Here is a 27,448-nt window from a genome sequence, read left to right as displayed (position 1 = left end):
GACTAAGAATGCAGGGGAAGTTGGCATGCCTTGACTTTGCTGACCACTCTGCCACTCATTCTATGTACAGAAATTCTGCGATAGGGGAGGACATTCTCTGTTTCACTGTTAAGCCCAGACTATAGGTGCTACCAACCGGATACAACCTAGCATTATGGTACCCTGAAAATCACCATCCACACTGCATAATGCATTCTAACTCTGACCACCTTGAATCAGTTGCTCATATTGTAAATGGTTGTAATATGCACAAAGGCCTCTACACTGCACGCCAAGACTGTATTGTTGATATTATTGCCAGTTCTGTTAAAGACATATTTCCAAATACGCCTAATGCCAGACTGGATCAGCAGCTCTAATGATGTGTGTAACATCCTTAACACCCCTGATGTTTGTTCTTGGATAGAGACAGAAAGGAGGGGCTAGCCCTTGAAATAGTCTGTGTGTATGATCTGTATGGACATAGCATTTTGTGGGGGAAAAAAGACTAAATACCAACCCCTCCTTGCAAAGATCAGTGACCTAGGCCATGGAAGTTTGTGGCATTGACATTTGGCAGCTTGGGACATGTCCACAAATTGATTATCGGTGGACTTATACTGGCTAGACAACTGTCTAAACAACTGGCAAAATTCTGCTCCATATCAGCTGTGATAGGTGATGCTTTATGTACCCTTGAATGTCAAAGCTGTATCATCTCTAGAAATAATTTAATCCTTTCTATAGAGAAATTTGATTAGTGGATTCAAATAAACAATTCAAATATGTGTGTGTGTGTGTGTGTGTGTGTGTGTGTGTGTGTGTGTGTGTGTGTGTGTGTGTGTGTGTGTCTGTGTGTTTTCATCCTCCTTGCTTCCTTATTGGCAGGCTCAAGGAGAGCGTCGTGCATCAGAGGTGGACAGTGAAGTTCCCCCACATCTGTCAGAAGCATCAGTGCTGAACAGAGGCCCTCAGACGCTTGCCGGAAAGTTCTGTGTGGTATGGTCTGGTCTGGGGCTTTCTGGAGTCTGGAGGTTTTGAGTTTCAGGCCCATCTGACACATGTCAGCATCTGACCCTCACACTCAGTCAGTCGGGCAGTCTGGCAGTCAGTCTTATGGCCCTCTCCTCTAACCTCTCCTCACCCTGCTCTCTCTCTCTCTCTTCCTTTCTTCATCTCTATAGTCTCTCTTTCTCTCTTACACTCTCTCTCTTTCGCTTCAGTTCATTCCTTCTCTATCTTGCTCATCTCCGTGAGTGAAGCTTCCTGCTGCTGATTTGGGCAGTGGTCCAAACCAAACAGTGCCAGTGCATTTCTCACCTTCAATCTCTCTGTCAGATGAGGAATGATGCCTTCATGGCCTCCGACCAGCAGACAGGAGAAGTCTTGCTTTCAGTCTGAGATGTCTGTTGGAGGGGTTACCTGCTGTTCAGTTCAGATTCAATTTAGATTACAGCTATAGGAGTCTATTGTTTTCACTGGAAAAGATTCTTGAGGTCTGAAGATGTCTGCGTCTAAAAAAGAAAACAAAGCAATCATTGTACATTACTTACATTATGTCTTGTCTGACTGTTGGCTTTACTTTTAACTTTGGAAATTCATTGTCCACGGAGCATTAAAACTATCAATGAGAAGTAAACTGAGCGAAACAGTTACAACTGTGCCATTTTGTCTTTCTCAGATCCAAAGTTGATGTAGCACAGCACTAAACGAACTGGGTTGAAAAAGAAAGAAAAACACATAAACCATTAGAGTTCTAACAAGACAAACAGTTCTAAGAATGGATGTTGAGTGTTTAAATAAGGAAATGTAGGATGAGGAGATGACTCGACACACACTTTGGAAGATGACCAACAAGTGTTTGAATTTTTGAAAAAATTGTGCCAATGGTGCAAAATAATCTAGCTCCAAATATAGACCGTATTTATCCAAGTGATGGAATGGAGTGAGCAGGTGCAGAGGTGTAATATTGATGCTATTACTATACTACTGAAAATAAGACTGAATTAGTCCATAAAGACCTAGGGGCTCAGGGGGATTGCATGAGTAGCTTTGGGCATGCTGAGTTTTAACTGATGTGTGTGTGTGTGTGTGTGTGTGTGTGTGTGTGTGTGTGTGTGTGTGTGTGTGTGTGTGTGTGTGTGTGTGTGTGTGTGTGTGTGTGAGTGTGAGTGTGTTATTTTCTTTTCTTTTTTTATATTGTATTATTATTTTCCATAGTCCATGTCAATTGTTGTTATAATTAATATTAATTGCTAATTGTTTTCTTCTCTTCAGGCAATCCATTACTGTTTTGGCAACATTGTAAAACCATTGGTCATGCCAATAAAGCTCACTGAATTTAATTGAATTGAGAGAGAGAAAGAGAGAGAGAGAAAGAGAGAGAGAAAGAGAGAGAGAGTCTGTGTGTGTGGTAGATAATCTGTTTTCACCTGGTCATTCCGTCACACTGAAAGCTCAGCCCATTACTAGGAGACACACAGGAAGTGTCCCTTCTAACTGGATAAAGCGTCTGTCTTCTAGACACATAGTGTGCAAACACACACACACACACAACCACACACAACCACACACGCACACACACGTACACAACACAACCAAACACGCACACACACACACACACACACATACACACACACATACACATACACACACACACACACACACACACAGACACACACACACACACACACACACACACACACACACACACACATTGAGAGATGAATGAGGAGAACAGGGTCTCCAACACAAATCTCCTATTACACCATCATCCCCTTGACCACACACACCATCATCCCTCAAACCACATTGACACACACACACACACACACACACACACACACATGCACACTTGACCACTTCCTGGCAACTCTCCTCGTTAATTTAACTGAAGAAAGATAGGACTTACAGACCTCAGCAAGTCATTCTATGATAGGCATATCCACAATGAGATTCCATCTATGTGCCTGAATTAACCACTAATGATGTTGATAGTGTGTTTTAGTCACCATTTCACCTCCATGAACACAAACATGAAACAATCAGTTTTACTCGCCACACCCAATAAACTGTGGCAACACTTCAGAAAAACATTAAATAACTGTCCCACGCTACCACAAGTTCAGACATCTCAATCGAACCTAAACCTTGCTTCCTTTCACACCGATTTAACAGGCGGGATTTGAGTACAAAAAGCTCATCCCTCCCTCCCTCCCTCCTCTTCATTCTCCTGCCTCTCTCCTGGCGGCCGTGGCCCCCTAACCCCCCCCGGCCCCCACCCTGGCCCCTGAGCGCTGAGGCCCCTGGCCTCCACGAGACCGCCCTGCCAGTCATCCCACTCCAGGCTGATCCTAAAAAAAGAACCCAGCCGAGTCTTTGGTGACCTCCAGAAGAAAGACGTTACTACGGTTACTCCCCGAGTCGCTAAGGTAACCTGGCCCTATAGGACCCCTGTCCATGCGCCGTATTAAGGCGGCGGATTAGTGGTGCGGAACGGAGCGCAGGGGTTGGAATTGACAGGCCGACATTTTTTTGTCTCTCTCTGTCTTTCATTCCCACTCCTTTCTTATTCTGCGCTCCCGCCTCCTCCTCTCGGAGATCACACTGTGTCCTCTGACCTGTCACACACTTTGCCTATAGCCCATGCAGACCACCAAAGGACTAGAGGCCGAGTCAAGAGAGCTGTTCAGTGATATGCGCATTCTGTGCATATTTGTGTGCACTCACATACACAAAAAATACCACCCACTCACCTGCACACACACGCACGCACGCACACACACACACACACACACAGACACACACATTCTAACTCTTTTCACTCATACCTGCACACATACTTAACACATTATAAGCACACTCCAGTTCAGACACACTCCCTCCACACTATGCTATTCACATGGGGAATGACAGCTTTCTCCCACTGAGCTGAAATATGTTGTAGGTAAATCTGCCAATGACGCGCTGTGTTCATGCTGTCAACACAATCAAAAACACATGTAGTTTTACATTGGTGTCACTTGCCACAGCAGTGCAACAACAAGAAGCTTTCCCTTAAAAAGTCACTTGATTAGACCCTAAAATGGGAGAAAATGAATTGACATGTAAGGACAACCAAACAGTTCTGTGTAGCTTACGGAAGAGTATAAACCTCATATACTATAAAGGTAGCAGGCAAAATGATGTTATGAGGAAGATATAGAGGTCAACAGTGCCGTCCCCCCCCCCCCCTCCATTCCGGAAGTAAGAATCCAATTCAATTTCTCCGAGAACTGGATTATAAGCCATAAAATCATAACCATGATCCATGGTACACTTAAAACTAGATTTGACATGACTAAGCGATTGTATACGCTCATATTGTTCATGATTTCACGTCAAAACACTACACTACCAAAATCCGTTGCCATGGAAATGTTTATGCCTTAATTCCCACCACTGCACATTCGTAACTCTCCAGATTCAAGATGGATACCGACGCTGTGAGAAGCGATGAGTGGCCATCCGATGAAAAAAATCAGATGTTTTTCTCATCTTGAAAGTTGAATTTACTCAATGGAAACGGTAAGAAGTTAGTCATCGTCAGACTGGAAAAGATAGCCCAGGTTAGTGTCTGTCATTTGCACAAACATTCTCAACTTGTTGAATAAGTCAGTCATTGAAGAAAATATACCTGAACTTCACTACCCGGTAAGGGGGAAAAACTTGACATTTGACTTTGAAACCTATGTGTGGGTAAGCTGTACATGTGTATAATTACATGTTAAAGTTAATATGTTTGTGAAACTTCACCTCAGAGAGTAAACACTATTTCACTCAGGTGGAGTTTAGAGGCTCATTAAAGTCTTACTCAGGGGAGTAACCTTCCAACCTTTACAAACACACACCAGCACATAGCACAAATCTATCCAAACAAGAACCACACATGCACACACACACACACACACACACACACAGCTGTGAGGCACAGTAAACTGTGTTTTACTCTGCTTTACTGAGGGAGTAATTAAATGTGAGCTGAAGGGCGTGATAAGACAACACTGACCTTCATATGCACTCCTCTTCCTATCTGTCTGCCTTTAAATTACAACCTTTCAGAATAACACAGAGCTAGGTGTGAGTGGATGTGAATGTGTGTGTGTGTGTGTGTGTGTGTGTGTGTGTGTGTGTGTGTGTGTGTGTATGTGTGTGTTTGGCGGGTTAATAGGAATCCAACGGGTAGGGCAGGTGTGTCTGTTGCCTGTGCCAGAAAATGTCTGTTTGTGTGTGTGTGTGTGTGTGTGTGTGTGTGCGCGCGCGCGTGTGTGCATGTGTGTGTGTGGGCGCGTGTGTGTGTGTGCATACGCCTGTATGAGGGGATTTGTAAGTTTGCTTCAACCCTCCTGTTGACTACCCCTGGGGCAATAGTTTTAAGTCTTTCATCACTGAATAATTGGTTTGAACCTAGGAGCTCTTCTGTTCTGTTGTGTAATGTGCATGTGTATGTGTATGGCTATGCCAACTATGATCATATCCATATGCATTACACTGCGTGTTGGAATCCTTGCTCTTACAAGATTTCTTTGTACAAATATGTGAAATGCTTTATTTTTTTATGATTTGTATGTCGGGTTAAAGAAACATGCCAGCCATAAGTAGAGGAAGGGTAAATAAACTGCTATGGTACTAATATAGGCAGAAACATTGTATATGGGTGTGTCTGTGGGTCTGTGTGTGTTTTTAAGGACCATAGTCATAATGCATGGTCATAATGCCATTACGACTCGCACTGATGGCTTCATTTGACCTCTGACCTTTGCACTAATTGCACATGGCCAAAACAGTGACAAAGGTTAGGCTTCTTCCGGCGTGCATCGTGAGTTATTCCAAAACCTCCGCCTTGCCCGCGGCTCTTGTGTTTACCACAGCTCTGCTGGAGGCCCCGGCCGAAACCACCCCCACATCACACAGGCATGTTCTGACGGCGGACTGCCAGGGCCATCCATGGGCTCAGCCCACGTACGCTTCCACAGCCCACATCTGCTATCAGAGAGAAGCACGCGAGCTAAAGCAGCGGGCACAGGCATCCTCAAATAAGCAGGGCTCCAACCGAATTGGACCAATGGTGTCATACATTCCTTGATGGCATCAGTCCCGAGGCGTGTCTCAAACAGACACACACACATATACCATGTCATATTCAACACCTTAAAACTCACTTAAAACAGTGGCTCCTAGAAAAGTGAGATGCACTCACTTTAACTGTCACACATTTCATCACCCATACACTTTCACTGTTAAATTGAATGCAATATAGAGGTGGATAAATAATGTCTTTGTTATCATGTATTTCTGCTCTGTTTTTGTTTGTTTGCTTTGTCAATGTACAGTATATGTCACCATTATGTGTACCCTTTCATTTATAGTGAATGAGTGCTGTATGACTGCTGGCTGTCTCTATTTTTGTCCTATATCACCTGCCTAGGGATTGCAGATGAAAAGTAGTTTTTATACAATAAACAAATAAACAATTAACAAAAAAACAAACAAACAAATAAATAAATAAATAAATATGGAAAATGCTTGGGTGTTACCAGAAAGAAAGTGGTTTCGTACGGTTTTGAGTTAATCTCCAGAGCGAGCTACATCAAAAGATGATTTAGTTAAATTGTTTATGTTTATGGATCTCAACAGACGCTTTTGTACAAAATGTCTTAAAATTTCATCAATAAGCATATAAAATTCACATTTTGAAGTCATACGGCCTAAATACAAAAATACAGATAGTAAGAGTTTAGTAATAGAGCTTTAAGCTGCATCTGTGTATTTTAGTGGTTTTCATTGGAATGGATTCAATGTGAATGGATTGGTCGATACTTAGTAGATTGAGTCTTAGTTGAGACTTAGTTGACTGAATTGTTGACTCAATGATTCAATAATGTTGCCAAAACATTTAATGTCTCAAGTGCAACCACCAGACTATCATATTTAGTCATCACAAGGCAATTATTCGCATAATATTCAGCATTCCATGTAGCAGTGTATCTGTTTACTAAGCACAGCCAACTGAATGATGCAAGCATTCTAGAGCATAGGCATGAGAGACAAGGTTTTCAATTCCCAACAATATCATCTCGGTAGCCTCAGCATGCTAGTTCTTGTTGAGAGAAGGATCCTTGGAACGTTAGATCACTGTGTGTTTCTGTGACTGTCTCGGTGACGGCAAGAGAGAAAAGGAGTTTTTGTTCTATTCAACCACAAATATGGAGTTTCATCACAAACCTATTTGTTTAAGGCACAGCAAGTTATGGAAAACTTTATGCGGCAACCTCAGAGGCTCTGCAACAATGGGCCGAGGACATAAAATGAACAGCAACTCAATGACACTTTAATGAAAGTGAATGCCTGTGGTACCTGTGGCTGTGGTGCCGTGGGTGGTGGGCCCGCATGGCTCCCATCACACCCAGCCTGCAGCTCATCCTCTCTGGGGTAAAACTCACCAAACACTCTCCTCGTGGCCCTCGTCAAAGATCAGCCTCCGCGTCTGTTGTTTTACTCTCATCCGTCCCCTATCTCTCCGGCTAATATTTGTTCATGCTAAGCTCCTCGGCTGCCGGCAATCCTGTTTGAGGAGCTCAGGGCTGCTCCCGGAGGCCTGTCGGGCTTAAGGAGGTGGCAGCCGGGGCAGGGGGGTCACGGGAGGTTTCTCTGAGCCACAGGTTTGGTTGAGGGAGCAACCTCAGGATCACTTTCAGAACAAAAGGTTGTGTTGTTATTGAGGGATAGGGGTGAATGATGTGGTTTTGGCAAGCGAGCCAAAGGACTACCTCTAGGTTTTAAAATAATGATAATCTGAGAAATTTCATTCTCATGAGAGAAGATTTGTTATTATCAAATGAATGAAAATGCAGCAAATGGAAAATAAATAAAAAACACAAATATCAGTTGGACTTGGCTCTGTTCCTTAATTAGCTATGACAAGCAGGTCAGACAGTCACAGACAAACACACACACACACACACACACACACACACACACACACACACACAAACGGGCCAATTTCTCTGGCCATGCTAATGAGGCTATGGGCCTAATGGCCGTGTTATCTGGCTCTGGTCCTAATTGTTTTTTGTTTGTTATCTCAGTGGTTAGTAAACAGTGACCTGATAACCTCTTGGTAAGTGTCAATCAACTGACTCCCAATGGGATCCCAGTAAACATCGACTTAACAGCAGGGAAGTGGGGTAAGGAGGGGGAAATAGTGGCTGAGCGGGTCATTAGTGTATGTGAGCATTTCACTGATAACACACTAAAGACGCAGGACCAGTAACAGACTGTATGGGGGTCCTGTACTGAAGAGGATTATGATCTAATGAGCATGACCCACAGCAGACCTTGCACATGTGAATGGATTGCTCGATACTAGATTAGTTTTGTGTGCAACATAATATCAGCACTGCTGTCTAAATAGACAAGCACCTCTTGAACAATATACATCTACAACGTACAAATGCAATATAGTCTCTCTCTCTCTGTCTCTCTCTCACACACACACACACACACACACACACACACACACACACACACACACACACACACACACACACACACACACAAATCCCCAGGCATATGCGCATGCACACACACAGACACACACACAAAGGTCGAGACACAAATTGCATTTTTACTATAATTATTGCTTTGGCAAGAACCAGAGAGAGGACAAGTTTCCTAAAGGAAATTTTTAGTAGCAACCTGAGGAAAGCACACCTCAGGGGGCTGTTTTTGTAGTGTAATTGCTTGTAATTGGGGCAATTAAACTGTATAGTGCAAAGGTTACTCAAAAATGAAGAGATCATATTACCATTCAGAGAGAAAGATGGTCTGTAATGAGGGTGTTCGGATGCACGGTGAAAATCCTGACACAGAGAAATCACTAAGGGACTGGAGACAAATCGATCCAGCATATGAAGCATATACACGAATAGAAGGGGTGGAGTCTATACTATACATTTAAGAATACTTTATGTGCAGTATCTTTTCTAAATTTTATGAAAAAAGTGAAAAAATATGAAAAAAATCACATCACAGACCTCATGTCTGCTGAAAGCTCTCATTTGGACTGAGTGCTATTTTCAGTAAGGATGCGCTGCATAGTTCCATGTCTTTCCTTAAAACCACATCATTTTCAGTGTCCCTCCAGCAGGACAGTTACCCCCTCCCCCACCTCCCCCCAACATTTATATCAATTGTATGCACCATATTGCTATGTAGCATAGTAATGTTATACACCATTTCAAAGCTTTGACTCTTGGGAATCCAAAAATGACAACTTTTTTTTACAGATGTATAGTCTATCTTATACACACTCATTGAACCAACAAAGTAAATGCAAAAATAGAGACTTTTTTGTAATTTGAGACCAGGATTATGCTTCTACACAAAGGGGTTCATGTGCAGTAAGCATTTGATTGTCAGTATGCATTTTGGATAACAAAAAGTCCTATGGGGAGTTTCCATAGGCATTTTACAAAACGCATGAGCACAACTTGGCAAATAATAGTCTAAAGCACTCATATTTTCATTCTATATTGATCTACTTTTGCACACAACTTCACAAGACCTGGTGCTAGGGCTCAGTTGATCAAGTGACCTAGAGGGCTGAAATGTGGTCAGTTCAGAGATGCTTCCGGCAGAAAGAAAAAACTATATCCTAGCCTCTGTAACTCTTTGTGAGTACATCACACATTTATTTTGACTGTTTCCTACGAAAACTAGAGGTTCTCAGCTTTCTATAGAGGTCCAACATTTGATGGTAGGCCCCAAAAGAGGTGGGAACAATGCCCTTGTAAATAGGCACAGTGCAATTTCAGGCAAAAACCTGAAATTTGTATTTGAGATTTAAAGGGGTACAGTGGAGATGAAATTTACTGAGCATATCAACAGGAGCAAAATTTGGTGGGTGCGAAATTATTGTAGTAGGCCTACTATAATAACCACAACTTTGCTTTTAGTGCTAAATCTGATTTGTTGTGGGGTAAGGAGAACATCAGGCCCAGAAGAAATGTGAAAGTGCCAGATTAGGCTCCTCTCAAAGGCTGAGTCCTGAATACTCACTACTGCTGACGGGGCACAATATCAAGTCAATGTTTGAACTGTCCCACAGAGACAGTGATGATTATGCAAAGAGAGCTGTTGTTCCTCTTAGGAGCTGATCCAGGCCTTAAGGTTAAGGGTTAAAGTTGTAAGACAATGTAAACCAAAGTTTATGGGCAAGATTGATGATGCTATTCTGCTGACTAACTGATGAAGTGTGTGTTTGTGTGTGTGTGTGTGTGTGTGTGTGTGTGTGTGTGTGTGTGTGTGTGTGCATGTGTATGCGTGTGTGTGTGTGTGTGTGTGTGTGTGTATGCGCGTGTGTGTGTGTGTGTGCGTGTGTGTGTGTGTCTGTATACAATCTGGACATTTTTCCTAATTATCCACATAGCTTATCATACACAAGTTATATTGCATGCCAACAGACACCTGCTCAAATGGTAAACAAGAGCTTCAATAAAAGGACATGCGCGCATTTTTAAGCAAATGATGAGATGGTGTGCAAATGCAGGCCTGTCAGTTTTAAGCCCAGTTAGTTACTATGCATCAATTCTATGTCCATGTGTCCGGCTGGACGACTGGTTTGGGCTTCAGACGGGCGAGAGGCGGTGGAGGTGAGTCTGGTCATTGTAGAAATGATTGGCGGATGTCTGCGAATTGGTTGGAGGGTGGGGGGCTGGTCGGTCAGCATGGTCAGACCCCCCCCATGCACACATATAACCAAGACCACTTCCACCACCCTCCAAACCACCCCCAACTGTGGTCCTGAAAAGGTGTCAATCAGAGTATATCGGCTGGGTCCAGTGAAGAGAATGGAACCTGCGGTTGACCCCCAGCCGACAGTCTCCCCCGCCTTCCACAGAAAATCCCACCCGCTGGCTTTGATTGACAGGCGCTTGGGTGAGGATGGATGACCGTGTCGGGAGCTCTTGCGATCAGCTCTCGGCCCCAGAGCCCAAAGGCCTCGCTGCCTCCCTCACGGCCCGTCGATGCTAAACAAATTAGCAGCTCCTCTTCATATTTCTCATTCAGGGGCCCCCACTCGGCTGAGTAACGCTCATCAATCATACACACAGACATGGGCAGCCACCATGAAAGCCTAGCAGTCAGACTACAGAGAGAACTCGCCGTCCTCAACGCCGTGAAAGTTTCATACGGCTTTTTTTTTTCTACCTCCGTTTTGTCCCTGTCTGTTCTTTCTTTCTTCTCTTGTTCGGTGAAAGAGTGGGGGAAAAGTGGAATGCCTAAGAGTGACCCTAGAAGGGACTTCTCCTTGAAGAGTGTAATGTATCTCTCTTGCGATTGTTTTTTTTCTTTTTGTGAGCTTCTGAGCAATCAGTGAAAGGGTTTGGCAGCGTCAGCAGGTCTTATTTTGAAATATAAGATGTTTGCCGAGGTGTCTCCACTCACCCCCCCCCCCCCCCCCCCCCCCCACCACCACCACCACCCGGTAAGGTTTTCCCTCAGTCAGAGGTCAAAGTTCACACTGCCTGGTGGCAGGTTTTCAGTGGATTTAAGCACCGACCCCTGACCTGCACACACTCTTGCAAAAGTGCTGAGTCGCTGCAGCTAATGCTAACGCCAAACTCAAACAGAGAAATGACCTCTCAAACAATCCATATATCTCTCACATTTCTTACTCTTACATTAAACCCTCCCACTGACTCTATCGTAACTTTGAGGATTTCTAAGTGAGTCAACATCCAAAATCTCAAATGTCACTATCATGTGTTCCTACCTCTGCAGCATTAGCAACTGGGTCTACATTGACAACTGGTCTTTCCAATTGGCCAGGATGTAATACATATTTCAGTCACCCTTCCTTGATGTACAATGAACTCACATGCCTTAATGGTCACTCAGTTAAACTCACATCTTAGTGCCCACGTCCAGTTGTATGTAATGTATACTAAAATGGGGATTGGCAGCCTATCAATCCTGCTCCTCCGTAATTGCATTAAAGCGGGTCAGGATGAATAGCAGAGCTAGAAGAGGTGGCGGACGGAGAGAGAGAGAAAAGGAGGCAAGGCTGCACCCCTCTCTCCCCCTTCCCCAACTAAAGCCAATCCATTAGATTAAAACGACATTTCCATTAAGTCTCTCCCAGGCCCATTACTCTATCATTATATAGGCCACGGGGCTCCATCCATTCTCCTCCTCCTCCTAAAACTTCCTTCCTCTCCTCTTTTCATACTATGCAGTCTCTCCTGAGGAGGGGGAGGGGAGGGGAGGGGAGGGGGTAGGAGCATGCAGAGAAGGGGTGGAGGAGCTGGGCCATGCTGCTCCTCGCCATTGTGTCCGGGGCTCCTTTTAGAAGGACTGGGACGATCTGCCGTTTTAATCACACAGGTTTAAGGGGCACAAGGCAACTGCCTTTAAAAAATGACATTTAAAAAAAAAACTATGTTAATCTTGCACCATAAAATTTGCCTGTTGACAGCTGTATTTATCATACTTAAACATATTCAAATCCCTTTTTCTTTTTCATATTTTTCTCAGAATTATTTTCTATATAAGCTGCCCCTAGACAAGTCTAAAGCCAGTCCGAAGAACACTTGCCTACTGTTTTCCCAATCTTGTTTTCATTTATAATTCAGTTCATATTTAATCACCATACACAGTTACACTGCTTCATCCCTGCAGACGCAGTCTCAAAGCTTCTTCCCCCTTTTATCTCGGCTCCCACTGAGGTGTAAGTAGATATATTCTCAGGATGATATACAGTTTATCAGGAGTGTATCTCCCATATATACAGGACTGCTGTACAGGTATGTAGCCTACTATGTAAATTGTACATTGAGTGAACTGTGTGGTAAAGTTATGTGTATAAGCATGATTCCATGCCAATGTGTAAAGTGCATTGGTGTGTAAAGATCTAGATCAATTCTTAAATATTAAAATCAATTCATCCCTGGCAAAAAATACACAATTTGAAAACGATTTGAATTCTATGATAATAAGCAAAAGCTTGCTGTTAATCAGGGGAGCACTATACTATTCACAAGTTCACTGCAGGCTAGGCTTGTCTTCCTGGAGAGGAAGCCCCTGTCAAACAGTGGGCGGGATATTGAATGATTGGCACCAGGAGCGTCCAGAGCGTTTCCTCCTGTCAGGGGAGGTGTTAACAGGGCTGTCTCTGAGCGCCCAACACACTTTCACCTTGTTGTTGTGAGGGAGGGTCTATTCCTTTGTTCACTATGTCACTATGTGGGGTTCTAGTCTGCTTGATTTTTAACAAAACAGAATTTCAGATAAAACGTTTTCATAGACTATAACAAAGTCAGTTCCAACAGATACGTTGGATCGATCTATCCACACAAACAGGACATACACGTGGAAGGGTCATTGACAAGCACCTAGACACATTCCAGACAACCCCCTTTCCAGTACAAAGTGTGTGTGTGTGTGTGTGTGTGTGTGTGTGTGTGTGTGTGTGTGTGTGTGTGTGAGAGAGAGAGAGAGAGAGAGAGAGAGAGAGAAAGCACATGCATGGTAGGCTAGAAGATGATTTATAGCCCAGTCTAGTAGCCCCCACCCACTGTCTCCTGTTCCAACAAAGGATTGATGTCGCTCACACACATGCACATACACACACTACACGGAAAGAGAGGGAGAGCGAGCTCACTGCTTTCTTTTTCACATGATAAATGACTTAAGATGAGGAAAGTGTGTTATGCCATGTGTGTGTGTGTGTGTGTGAGAGAGAGTGAGAGAGAGAGAGAGAGAGAGAGAGAGAGAGAGAGAGAGAGAAGGAGAGAGGGAGAGAGGGAGTATACTCCTGCATCTTGAAAATTATTGTTTAGAAATACGTAATTGGGTCCTGTGGTATTTATCAGTACAAAGGCAAATGTTTTCATATCACACACACACACACACACACACACACACACACACACACACACACACACACACACACACACACACACACACACATCAGTTAGTCAGAGAGAGAGAGAGAGAGAGAGAGAGAGATTCAGATGTCTAAAAGCAAATGTTCTCATATAAAGATAGAGAGCACTCTTTATTTCCCTAGACACAGGGGGACCGACTGACAGACTGCATTAGTGGCTGATACCAATCAGGTCCTTAGGCTGCAACCAGCAGTGAGTCTTCAGTGATTTTCACTCCTTCAGTCTCCTCTATGCTTCAACTCTATTCCCATTGTTACCATCAGCTTCCTTTTTCTTTTTACTGTCCACACATTCACTTCTCTCTAGCTTCATTCTCAGTCTCTCTGTCTCTCTCATTAACACACACACACACACACACACACAGAAAGACAGAGAGAGAGCTAACACTAGCTCACAATGCATACAGTCAGTGAGAAGGGATGAGAGAATGAGAGAATGAGAGAAGAAGAGAGAAGAGAGAAGCAAAGAGAAGGTGAAAAATGTATTGATGTTTGTGCAGTATAGTGGATGTGTTGTGCAGTATAGTGGATGTGTTGTGCAGTATAGTGGATGTGTTGTGCAGTATAGTGGGTGTGTTGTGCAGTATAGTGGATGTGTTGTGCAGTATAGTGGATGTGTTGTGCAGTATAGTGGATGTGTTGGGAAACGAGTGTGGCGTGAGACAGGCAGGCGCGCTGAGACAGACAGACAGGGGACAGGAGGAAGAGTGACAGAGGGAGAGCCCAGGAGCTTATTGGATTAGAGCTTCTTGCAGAGAAGCGACCCTCAAACAGACACAGAGCCTTTCTTCCCATTGTTCTCTCCTTTCCGACTTTTAGCGCAGATCTGTGTGTGTGCCCCCTTAATCACAGCCTCAGGTGGGCTCTAACCACTAATGGTTCGCTCTCTCTCTCTCTCACACACACACACACACACAGAGAGAGAGAGAGAGAGAGAGAGAGAGAGAGAGAGAGAGAGAGAGAGAGAGAGAGAGAGAGAGAGAGAGTCACATGCATCCTACTCTTCCTTTCGAAGTCTAACTTCCTTGTAATTGTTGATTCCTGAAAACGTAAACAAGACCTGAAATGACCAAGCTGGACACCTATTGTGACAGGGGATGGCCACACACTGCCTGGAGCTCTGAGTGTTTCACACAAGCAGCCGCTGCCCCGTAAGCCTCGGGGCACTCCCAAGCACATTTCCCACAGCCCATGACCTTTGACACTTTTACAATTTTATCTACACTATCTGAACACATTTTCTGTCATTTTCATGGATACAACATTGGGGAAATGAGAGCAACTGTACTATTTAACTACTAGCAAGTAGGTCTATTTGATTCATTTCAGATACACAAGATGTTCAAAACCTTGTGCTACAGGCAGGGGATTCCAACAATGGCTAATCAGCAACCAAGCCCAATTAACAATACACAACATGACATGGGGCACTACAACAACAACCACCACCATGAACAACAACAACAACAACGAACCAAAACAGCAAACACAAAGTTGACCACCAAAGCAGGCTTCAGTAGCAAGTGCCTATGCCCAGTTGATGTGGGCTCTAAGCAGAGCTAGCAGCAGAAGGAACTGAGGCATATTATTATCATAATAACCCTTCAGTGATATAATGTATACTGTATTATAGTCCATTATTGTGAATGATGAACGATAAAGTAATTCTGATTTATTCCGAGTTTATTCTTCAAGTCTGCATTGGGTGTAAATATGTAATATTTGGAGGCAGCTGAATTGCTGTATTGTTTGGCGGTGGACTAAAGGACTCCACTTCCTCTTAGGGTCAGGGAGCTGGGGTCATGGGGTGGGAGCCCGACCACAACCTGATACCTGCTCAGCGCGCCAGCTCTCTGACAGATAAGGAAGTAGGCAGGCTGCTCAGGCGTTACCCCCTACCCTGTCCCAAACCCTTAGCCCTGCCCTGGGGGGGTCAGAGACCCCCCCCCCCCATTCCCGTCGGCCTGCCTGCCCCCTCCCCACAGTAGCGCTCCTCGCTCTGGGACAGGCCGCGTCTCAAACGAAGGCCAAGCTGCTCCAAATCAAAGTGGACAACCAGGACTGGTGGGGAAGGGGCAGGGGGCATAGGGAGTGGACAACCAGGACTGGTGGGGAAGGGGCAGGGGGCATAGGGACTGGTGGGGAAGGGGCAGGGGGCATAGGAGGTGATGAGAGACTGCACCAGTGAGAACGGAGCCCCACTGCTCTCTTTTTCACTCCCGACATCTCATGCACTCACTCACACACACTCTCTCTCTCTCATACACACACACACACACACACGTGTGTGTGTGTGTGTGTGTGTGTGTGTGTGTGTGTGTGTGTACGTGTGTGTACGTGTGTATGTGAGAGAGTGTGTGCGAGAGAGTCTGTGTAAGAGTAGACATCCCAGACAAACCCCATGGTATTTCCCTAAGCTTCCGCACAGAGCACAGTTCATATTAGTAGAGTAACATAACACATCTTGAATAGGCACTGCATCATTAAGAATGGCCTGTTTGGTGAATATTCAGGTTGGGGTGCTTTTAAAAAGGAAACAGCTAAGAAAATCCCCCTGTTACTCAATCAGCATGACAAGTTCAGACATTTAATTAACTTCCACTGAATTAAGGGAACACTGGCTCATGCTGGACATACAGGAAAAAATGACAATAGAATAGCAATGCTGTGATATTATGATGTTATCATAAGAACTGTCAATACGTTTACAAATATAGAGTTTAATGATCTAGAATATTCAGTATCTCTTGGAAATAAGTCTTTAAAAGATCCATGTGTTTTTAAAACAGCACTTAAGGTTGAAATAGGTTGTCGCAAAAAAGGGGAAACTGAGTATATATAATATGAGCTGTGCATATGATTTTATATAATATGAGCTGTGCATATTATTTTATAGAATATGAGCTGTGCATATGATTTTTTTTCTTGGCCTTGGTCCTGTGTTTGTGTATCATTTGCCATCTCCCTCCCACACAATGAATCTGTATCAATAACAATGAGAATTTGTATGAACTTTCTTTAAGGTGAAAAGGTAATAAATCATGCAAGTACTTTGTATGTATCTGCAAACATTAATTGTAAAACACCTTTACCAAGTCACTTTAGAAGACCGCTACAGTATTGAGGGAAGGGTAATATTTGGTTCTTAACTCAACAAATTGATATTGAGGTTTAATTGGGAGGTATATTTTGACAAGTGTGCCATAAAATGGCACCTGTCCAATGTAATATGCTGTACTTATGTACTTAAAGTACTGTACTTATGTGTCTCTGGTCTTTTATTAAGATGTCTCTCTCTATAGTTCAGGTGAGATTGAAGCATGAATTCCACCATTCAATGTCTAGAATTGGGACTGCCTTATATATTCTCAAATAAACTGATAACTCAAAAATGTTCACACACTACTTATCCTTGTGTATGTAAGACAGAGAGGATCTCCAAGATTTGTTGTATTTACCACTGGAAAAAATAACAATACTAAGAGAAACTATTTGTTTAAATACAACACCTGTACAGCCACTAAATGTCATGCCTTGTCTTATTTTATGCAGATATAAAGAGTAAATATGTCACATGCAACATTCAGCAACATAATTGTGTGATATAATAATAGATCATTGATAAAATTGTTTAGGTAATAGATAACCTAAATGTAATGTATATATATATTGTGCTCTACTTTCCATTTCAATTGATCATACAAATATATACCAATCCTTACAGGCTACATCAAATTGAGAAAGACAGAGAGAGAGAGAGAGAGAGAGAGAGAGAGAGAGAGAGAGAGATATTAACATACATGTACCAAAAAACAGACAAATTGACACACTCAGACAAGTACTGCCTCTCTCTCTCTCTCTCTCTCTGTATGTGTGACAGACTTGCTTCTACATGCCTCTGAGCTCTCTTCTCTGGTATTCCATGTCCTGGCTGTTAAAATTAATAATGGGATTTGCTAAACGTTTCAGTCGGGGGAATGTCTCTCCCCCACCCCTCCCCCTCTGTTTCCCCCTCTTCCTGCCCCAGTGAAAAAGTCCTCCACAGGTCAAACCACTCACACCTAAATGATGACAGGCGCATCAGGGGGGGGCAGATGAGAGGAGAGGAGAATGGAGTTCAGGAGACTAAGGCAAAGGAGGGTGAGGACTGTAGCTTAAAATCTCCAGATACCAAGCCATGTCATGCACACCTTGGAAAAGAAATACAAAGATTATGGCCAAAGCCCACTGAATGACATTTTACAGTGGAAGATAACCTCTCGTGACAATCCATTCCACATGTGATTCATCACACAAGCATTCATAATATGGTCTCACGCATTACACATAATAACAGAGGAGAAGAGGGAGAAAGAAAGTGAAGACAGACAACTGGGTTGCATAAAGGCCAGCGAACAACACAACTCAGTCATGAATCACCAATGAGGAGCTCTTGGTGAGTGACACCAACTATGGTCCTCACAGGGCACATAAAGATGCAGCCTCATCATGCCTGGCTCGCATTCTCATCTGGACAGTCTTTTTAAACGTCCCTCCCTGTGTACCGCGGGGCTCCCTTGTTCACCCTCACCCCATTATGTCAGTATGTCTACAAGCATTGAGCGGTAGCCTACTTACTAAGCCAGTGCCATTCACAGCATTGTGTTTTTATGCCTTGGGTTTGACAATTTATAGGCTAAATATCAAGATGGCATGGTTAGATAGGCTAAATTGGATGAAAATGGATACAAAATCCACACAAAATAGATTTAAAAAGGAAAAAAAATACTGTAGTAAGTATTTTGTCTGGTTAAACTTTTTAAAAGTATTTTATCTGGTTAAACTAGACCAGTGGCCATCAGTTTTTAACACAATCTTGCTAAATTAATTCCATACTTAATTGCATCATTTTACAAATAAATAAAAAAAATATATAAATAAATAAACCCAGATCATAGGCCTATATGAGAAAAGAAACTTCCCTTTACACTTTTGTATTTATTAGACATTTCGCATCTGTATTTTACAGAGAATATTTTCCTTTTCGACCATTGGTATACCTGAAGTTAAAAATGAGAGAAGTTGAATGAGTTCTGCTTTCTATTGTTAATATTATATTAAGTCTTAAATCATCACATCAGGGGCAATAATGCAAGAGCCTACCCAAACACACAATTTCAATCTTTCCTTGGTTAAAATTGGGTTCCGTGATCTCCAAATTAGTCGTTTCAATTATGCGAATAATTAGGCCTATTATACAAACGAGTAACATATTATATTCCTGTTTTTCTATTTCTATTTCTGTTTAATGTTTTAACGAATTTCCTCAACAGCACGGAGTTAATTTCACTATATGTTAAAGGGAAACACATTGAAAATACATTGAAAATATACACGCATTTACTGAAGGAAAATCCAGTGGATCTTTCCGCGGCCTGAGGAGACATTCCCCCTTTACATCAAAACAAAATGCAACAGGTGTTCAAGGCACTCGCTAACGGAAGAGGATATGAGCCACCTGGCCTTACTGAGGCATCGCTTAAATGCTAAATCATCCCTCTGAGGCCACATAGCTGAGGTGGTCGGTCAGCTGAAGTTGTGATGTTGGGTGTTGCAACTTGTGTAAACCCTTCTGATCGCATCGTATTAATTCCTGACAAAATCGGCTGCATATAAACGTGAATAATCTGTTAATAGTGGCTAAGCATTTTTTTCTTTTGATTTTATATTTATTTATTTGTTTGTTTTATTTACTTTTTATTTATTTAGGTCCTACTTAATTAGCCAACACGGAAAGCCAAGCACACATGGATACATGTTTGGCACAAATGGATAGCCTACCAGCTATAAAATCTGCATGTTTGCTACAGCCAAAATGAATTATACCATAATGAGTTGAAGCGGGAAGCCTGTTTTGGTTGTGCGTGTGCGTTTATGTGCACACACAGTCGCGCGCTTGGCTATGAACGGTAGTCACTCAAACACAGTGGTTTTCTGTGATTGGTTACCTGTTTCCTCGATCCGTCGCCATTCGATCTGAACACCCCTTATTATGCTACTACTGCTCTCCCCTTTTTGTTATTTAACTGAGAGCAGACACCACGTCTTGATAAAGTGTTTATTTAAACTTTCAATAAACCCTCGCGGCTTATCAACAACCTCCTCAGCTATTCGGAAAAACGCATATCTACTACGTCATCTACGAAGGTGGTTCATGAAGGAGGCTATGCCGAAATCTATAAAGCGAGGAAGCTGCAGGGAGGACGCTTTACATCTCTGAGAGATAGCCACACAGTTGGGAACTTTTCCGCTGTCAACGACATGACTCTACATCTCAAAGGGTAAGTCGGGAAACCTTTGTGGTGTAGGCTATGAAGGGACTGATTTATTTTTCGACAGTAAAATAGCCTGTATGTATGTCGAATGATTTTGAAGACTTATGCACGTTTCTCCGATGTGCCAGGGCATTTGACACAGTTCATATCTTGAGGGTGAAACACTTTGTCAGCATCCGCCTTTTTTACACGTCCTATCCAATCACTGACTGACAGTATTTCAATCAAAGCCTCGCACATATCGCTCTAGAATGTGATTTACGGGCAAGCAACAGTTAAGTTCGCTCAGCCTCGGGGATAGAGCCCCTCAAAAGGAATAAAATTCACATAAAAAGACATGCTGGTACATGTAACTTGTAAAACTACTTGAAATACTTGTCAGTTTCACGCAATTCAACCGAAAGTTAAATGACAGATGGAGTTATGGGTAAGGGTCTGGGATTTTAACCCTAAATATAATTTTGTGGACAGACCAGCTAACAATGCGTAACGCTGCAAATGGTCTCGTGTCATCTCAACTGGTATATTTTCTTGATGCATGGCCAGAGTCCTTTCACGACGAATTACCATACCTCTGTTTCCTCCCAGGTATTTCATTCCTGCATAGTACTGGAGAGGGTAAGCGGCTACCTCTTACGACGCAACGCGTGTGCTCGGGCACAGCTACTGGTTCTCCCACCTCTTGAAGGCAATTACACTTGCACGTCAAAGCTGGTTGAGCAGTGGGCCTTAGAGGGTCGAGTATTGGAAATGTTCGTGTTCGGGACTACTCTGATATCTGCGCTGGTCTCCGCACTCACGTCGGTTTTGCCAGCGCTACTCCTGCTTGCGCTATCCCGGCAACTCTGGACATTCCGGTGGACCATCACACGGGACAAGGACTGCAAGCTCCCGTTACCTGAGGGTTCTATGGGTTGGCCGCTGGTCGGGGAAACTTTCCACTGGCTTTTTCAGGTACAACATAGAACGAGGTTATATTGTCCAGATACCTATATCCTTTTCTGACATTCATCGTGCCTTTTAAATATTTTCAATAGTTTACTCTGAACATCTTTGTGGTTTGAACCCAGTGTGCTTCAAGACGCGCTCAGGAACATTTTAGCTCTGATTGCGCCTTTGGAATTATTCAGCAGCAAGTGTAGACTTGAAGAGGCAATTGTTCCTTGCGGTGAAAAACAGACGTTTTCACCTCAATTTCGTGCCGCACACACGTCAGGGAGGTTGTCCTAATAGGAAGGTGCTTAGAAAATCATGAAGGTGCACGCTAAATCTGATTTTAACTCACGTGTGTGTGTGTGTGTGTGTGTGTGTGTGTGTGTGTGTGTGTGTGTGTGTGTGTGTGTGTGTGTGTGTGTTTGCTTGCATGCTTGTGTCACTACAGGGGTCCAGTTTCCATATTTCTAGGAGGGAGAGGCATGGCACCGTGTTTAAAACACATCTATTGGGGAAACCTGTCATTCGTGTGACTGGTGCAGAAAACATCCGTAAAATTCTGTTGGGAGAACACAACCTGGTGTGCACGCAATGGCCCCAGAGCACGCGTATCATCCTTGGACCCCACACTTTGGTCAATTCCGTGGGGGATCTTCATAAGACGAAAAGGAAGGTAGGCTAGTAATTACAATTATCTTGCTTTAATACTACCCACACTATTTGATATTATTTTTGATATATTTGATATTATTTTTAACATGGATAAATATCGATTATACTAGACTGCATAGATGAAAGCCTCAGGTGTTCGACAGCCATCATTTTTTTGTTTTTCGTTTTTTATATCATTGTCTGCTTTTGCGTAAGGTATGCTGCTGAGTGAGATGTGAACATTTACCATGCTTAATAAAATATTTTATTTGTGAAATAATCAAAAAGTATTCATTCAAATGTTGACTTGCTGTTTCTTGTGTCAGAAAGTCTACTGCAATAACTCTTAATCACTCCCTTTCTGTCTTCCCTTTTAAAGATCTTGGCAAAAGTGTTTAGCCGCGGGGCTTTGGAAACGTATCTGACGCGCCTCCAATATGTTGTCAAGTCTGATATTGCTAAATGGTGTGCAGAGGCCGGTTCTGTGGATGTTTATGCGGCAGCAAGGTCGCTTACATTTCGAATAGCTGTAACAGTCCTGCTCGGTCTGAGGCTTGAAGAGGACCGCATCATATACCTCTCTAAGATCTTTGATCAACTGATGAATAATCTATTCTCCTTACCCATTGATGCGCCATTCAGCGGACTGCGTAAAGTAAGGAAAATACCCAATCATCAAGACATCAATACAAATCTCTCAAATCTGTTGTAACTAATGTGCTTTAATAGGAAATTGCATACAGTAATGCTCAGAGACATGAGATATCACTGTCGAGTATATTATTGATTGTATTTTAGGTTATGTGCACAAATGTAGTTTAATGGAATTGGTATGTGCCATTACTTGATGGCGCACAACAGTAGGCTACGACACTTACTGTATGGCTATATCGTTACTTCCATAGGGTATCAAAGCTAGGGAAATACTCCATGCATCCATTGAGAAGATTATTGAGGAGAAGCTTCAGAAGCAGCATTCGGAGGAGTACTGCGACGCCTTTGACTACATGTTAAGCGCTGCCAAGGAAAATGATTATGAAATGACCCTGCAGGAACTTAAGGTAAACATGGTGGGCCTATTTAAATTACATGAAGAGATGCTCTTTGTCAATGCCATTGAAACTGAAGAACTCTTACTTAAGATTTAGCAAAGCAATGACTTATGTGTTACCCATTCACCCATTATTTGCCATTACCAGGAGACTGCAGTGGAGTTGATTTTTGCTGCCCACTCTACAACAGCCAGCGCATCTACGTCCCTCATTCTTCAGCTGCTGAAACACCCTGATGTGGTGGAGAAAGCGAGGAAAGAACTTGTGATTGAGGGCCTAGGAGGGGAGAAGCACTCCAACAATGTCGCCCCCGAACACATAGAACCCAGCTGGAAGAGTATGTCAGCTGTGCCTCTGAACGATGCATCAACAGACCAAGGACAGAGGTGCCCAGAGGCTGAAAGATTACTAAATACTACCAATGGCGTGCGTATTGGATACACCGTTGACAACGAGGCTTCTCGTGTCCAAGTCCCTTACTTGAGCTTGGAGAAGCTGACGCAGTTGCGTTATGTTGACTGCGTTGTGAAGGAAGTGCTCAGGTTTCTTCCACCCGTTTCTGGAGGATACAGAACGGTGCTTCAGACTTTTGAACTTAATGTAAGTGTTATTTACCTGTGTAGCCAACAGTGTATGTGAGAAGCTGATATGTAGACCTATCGTAAAATTGAAGAACCAAATAGTGCGATTTCATTTCAGGTAAATTTAATCATAAATTCGTTTCATGAGGAGTGCTGCGCTGTCTAGCCTAATCAATACGTGGAAACCAAATTATTTAATTGTAGATGGGTAGGTAGGCCAATTCATGTTATTTGGATTTTCGATTTCATATGTGGGAAGGCAGAATATCTTTCTGTAATGAAAAGTCCGTTTATTGCCCATATTATAATTTGTGATGGAATGTTTAAAATAAAAGCCTATAGGAGTGTCAAGAGTAGGCTATATATTTCTGAAAAGGGGACGTGACGTTTTTCATGAATTTTTTTTTTTAATTCTGTTTGTATTGTTTTGGCAGGGGTATCAGATTCCAAAGGGCTGGAGTGTAATGTATAGCATCAGAGACACACACGAGACTGCAGCCGTCTACCAAAGTCCCGAGCTTTTTGACCCAGACCGTTTCAACGCAGACCGTGACGAGAGCAAAAGCGGACGCTTCAATTACGTTCCTTTTGGTGGGGGCGTGCGGACATGTATTGGACGGGAGCTGGCTGTAATCATTTTGAAAACTCTGACTATTGAATTATTGGGAACGGCGGAATGGCGACTGGTCACAAAAAAATATCCCAGAATGCAAACAGTGCCAATTGTTCATCCGGTCAACGGTTTACATGTTAATTTCAGTTTCAGGAATTTCAGTGGATGTAACAGTCATAACCAGACAAGTTACATTTAAGAACACAAAATATTCCTCTATCTTGAAATTGAAGAACCGTTCGATTTAAATTATTACATTATAATATACATTGTACAAAGGCTGTATCACTAATTGAAGTTATGGACAATGAACGGAGTGTTTCAGACTGCAACATAACTAGGTCACCCTTCAGTCCACACAGCAACTGAGTGATGCTGAACATAACCAAGGACGCCAAGAAAGTAACTTTGGCTGATGATAGCCTATATGGTCTGGCTTATCAACGTTTATGTTCAAACAAGATCCATCATTGTTGTACTGTGATGTTTAAAGTCGTAGTTATGCCTCTATAAATGTGATGAGACCATAGCAGCACATAAGGAACATAAGCAGTCGAGACTGGTGAACGAACATTGCACGTCTTCGCTGAACAGTGGAGTTACCAAGTCCATGGACTCATACAACCTATTCATTTGGTTACTTTGACATCATTGTAAAATACATGCCTCATAAATGTGTTACACCTTGTAAGACAAAACTGTATAGTATATGTTTTAAATGAAGTAGGTCAAAATAAGCTCTATTTATAGATTATTGTAGAATATAGCCTATAACATAGTTAGCAGTCCGTGTATGTCACCACATTCATAGTGCTTTGACTATGCTGCATCAGGTTGGTTTGTTACTTTCTAAATACGAATATAGCCCATTGTGTGATTCCATTAATTTTCCTGCTGAATTCATGCAATGCGGAATGTAAAATGTGAAGAAGGGTTCATGTGCTGTGAATCAAGAATTTGGGTATTTATGTATTGGGTAGAGAATCAAACCGTATAGCACTTTTGCTCCACATACTCTTAGAAAAATATATATATAGGTTCATATTTTCTCAATCAGAGATCCAATTTATGTGTGATGGTTTGTGTAGAGCATTTTTGGCTCAAACGAATTATAACAGGTTCTCTAACCGAGAAAAGTGCGCAAGACCTTTTTTTTCAAGTGTTGTGAGTAGGCCTATGTATATATTTGTATTTCTGTAAATTATTCGTTGTCGTGCCCTGATTTAGACTGTTGGTTGTATTTTTTTATTATTATTTTGGGGTCAGGTTGTGCATCTTAAATCGTACCATATTAATGTGCAATGTTTTCCTGTAACCTATAGGCTAGATTCCTAATGTGTATATCAGTTACATAACATAAAGGACATTGTAATGAGTATTATGAAAATAAACAGATTTTTTCAGTTAGTTACAAATATTACAGGTCACTAACCTTTCATTCAGGCATTATGTTGAAGCATAGTTTGAAAGCTTGGATCAACCATCAGAATGCTGTCAGTTATCATCAATATAGAAACACCTGGTATAAAGAGGAAAGAGGACCCCTTGTCAGTGATTTTCAATAAAATGTATGTCTGCTACTCATAATAGACAGTGGCTATTAGAAAATGTTTATACCCCAACTAGCCTTTATAGCAAACGTCCCTGTGACCCCAGAGTGACCTTTTGGCTTGAACCCTGCTCCGAGGTGATGATTTAACTTTGTTTTGCATCGACGTCATATGGACTCACCTCAGGGAAGTTTATGCCATTGTGCTACAGATCATACAGTCAAGTCAAATTAGAGCAGACATTTTTTGATAAATTAACCTCTGTCAGAGTAATCCTACATTTATTTAAAGATCACCAATAAATCTAAAACAAACAATTCATTTTAATCCCAGTTTGGAGGGACTGTCGTGCAGTTATGTTTTTCTAGGGCTTCCCTGCATTGTCAAGAACCAGTGAACTTGGCGAATTCTGCATGGTTCAGTGAGATGCCAAAGTTTGTGCTGCAGGTCACCAGCAGGTCAGAGAACTGGAGCCCATAGCGCTGGTGAATCATTCATTTATAAATCCTGAGAACAATACCCACAACGTAGTGGGCAGTGGGCAGTATGCAGAGTACAATGCATTGAATTACGCAAGATGTGGTTTACTTTTATAAACAAGGAAATAATAAATAATGACAATGGTGATGGTTAACGTTTTTCCGTGGGTACAGTCGGTGGGACTATTGTAGGCTACTTAAAAAAAGGAGAGAAGGATGAAAAGTATATCCAAAGTATAGCCAAAATAGGCCGATTAGCCGGCAAATTACAGGGTTCCATTTTCTCATGCAGTATGGCTATTATGGGGGTCATTTAGGGTCCCCATCTCCTACGGGGTGTGGTAATGTGTGTAGGCCTACACACTTAGCGTCCGGACAATCAGCTCATCTCCTGCCACTATAGCCGCAGTAAAGATGGAAGATCTACATCATTAGTGTGCGAGCAGCGACATAGCCTAGCCTGTCGCTATACCCCCAGGCTAACTGTTTGGGAATTCTAGGACAAATCATCCGAGGCTCGTTAGGCCACTAAGCCAGGCATGCCCACACTCTCCACCACTGGTAAGCTTACACAAGCAAAAATATGGGCTACATGCGGTCTAGTAATTGACATCAGCTTGTCCAATTAATGGTTTTGTCTTAAACCTTGCGCTGAAAAATGTCCAGATAACAGTTCAATGTAGAACAAAATGTAGGCTACAACATCACGTCACTGGAGCAGAAAACATACGCCAGAAATAACACCGGTTCGTGGCAGGGGCCTTTACCATTTACAGTGCAAATTCCTTGAAAAGGTAAAATCGCAAGCAGGATGTGGCGTAGGCCTAGTCGTAGCCACAGTCATTAACGATGAAGTGGAGTGCCACTGTCATCTTCAGGTGATAATGACAACACATGAGCTTTAATAAATTAGTCAATATTCAGTGTCAGTACAGGAGGGCTTTGCAAAGATTTCACTGTAATGAAACGCCCGAAAGTCCACATAACCACTCACCTGACTGACGGCTTGGCTTCCACGTGGCCCCAGCTGTTTAATTAATACTCTGATGTCACTTCATAAGTGAGTAGGCATCATCTTATCAAATGTTTTTACATTGTGCTTGTTTAGAGAGCACAGTATATTTGAAGATGCATATCCCTTCCAATTATATGGCACTTACTCAGTACAATGTAGAATACTCAAGGAAATTTAATTGTAAATACAATTGGGGCTCTTAACTCCAGGGAAACTCCTACAACAACAAAAAATAGAAATACCTACTGCAAATAGGTACCTTTTCTTGAAAATGTCTTTTCTTTGTTTCACAAG

General features: G+C 42.5%; 1 protein-coding gene and 1 long non-coding RNA gene across 2 annotated transcripts in view; one reads left to right on the top strand and one right to left on the bottom strand.

Moving 5' to 3' along the window:
• Nucleotides 1–27,448, bottom strand: part of LOC143124537 (uncharacterized) — a 33,925-nt gene that overhangs the window by 1,180 nt on the left and 5,297 nt on the right. Inside the window, exons 2-3 of the long non-coding RNA XR_012987047.1 lie at nt 25,543–25,629; nt 1,300–1,493 (exon numbers count right to left, since the gene is read on the bottom strand). This is a non-coding gene — a long non-coding RNA (uncharacterized LOC143124537). The remainder of the gene's footprint in view (nt 1–1,299; nt 1,494–25,542; nt 25,630–27,448) is intronic.
• cyp26c1 (cytochrome P450, family 26, subfamily C, polypeptide 1) lies at nt 19,997–25,067 on the top strand. Its single transcript, XM_076286149.1, has 7 exons — nt 19,997–20,286; nt 20,869–21,234; nt 21,662–21,886; nt 22,244–22,519; nt 22,770–22,925; nt 23,064–23,516; nt 23,932–25,067. The coding sequence occupies exons 2-7, from the start codon at nt 21,031–21,033 to the stop codon at nt 24,307–24,309; spliced, it is 1,692 nt and encodes a 563-aa protein (XP_076142264.1). The 5' UTR covers nt 19,997–20,286; nt 20,869–21,030; the 3' UTR covers nt 24,310–25,067.

Source organism: Alosa pseudoharengus, unplaced genomic scaffold (assembly GCF_046254945.1).
Source record: "Alosa pseudoharengus isolate Yale_2024_CS ecotype anadromous, Long Island Sound unplaced genomic scaffold, YU_APseudo_1.1 YU_APseudo_1.1_scf_15, whole genome shotgun sequence".
Classification (NCBI taxonomy): domain Eukaryota; kingdom Metazoa; phylum Chordata; class Actinopteri; order Clupeiformes; family Clupeidae; genus Alosa; species Alosa pseudoharengus.
The sequence above is the reverse complement of the archived record's forward strand: the minus strand, read 5'-3'. Positions and strand labels throughout refer to the sequence as shown.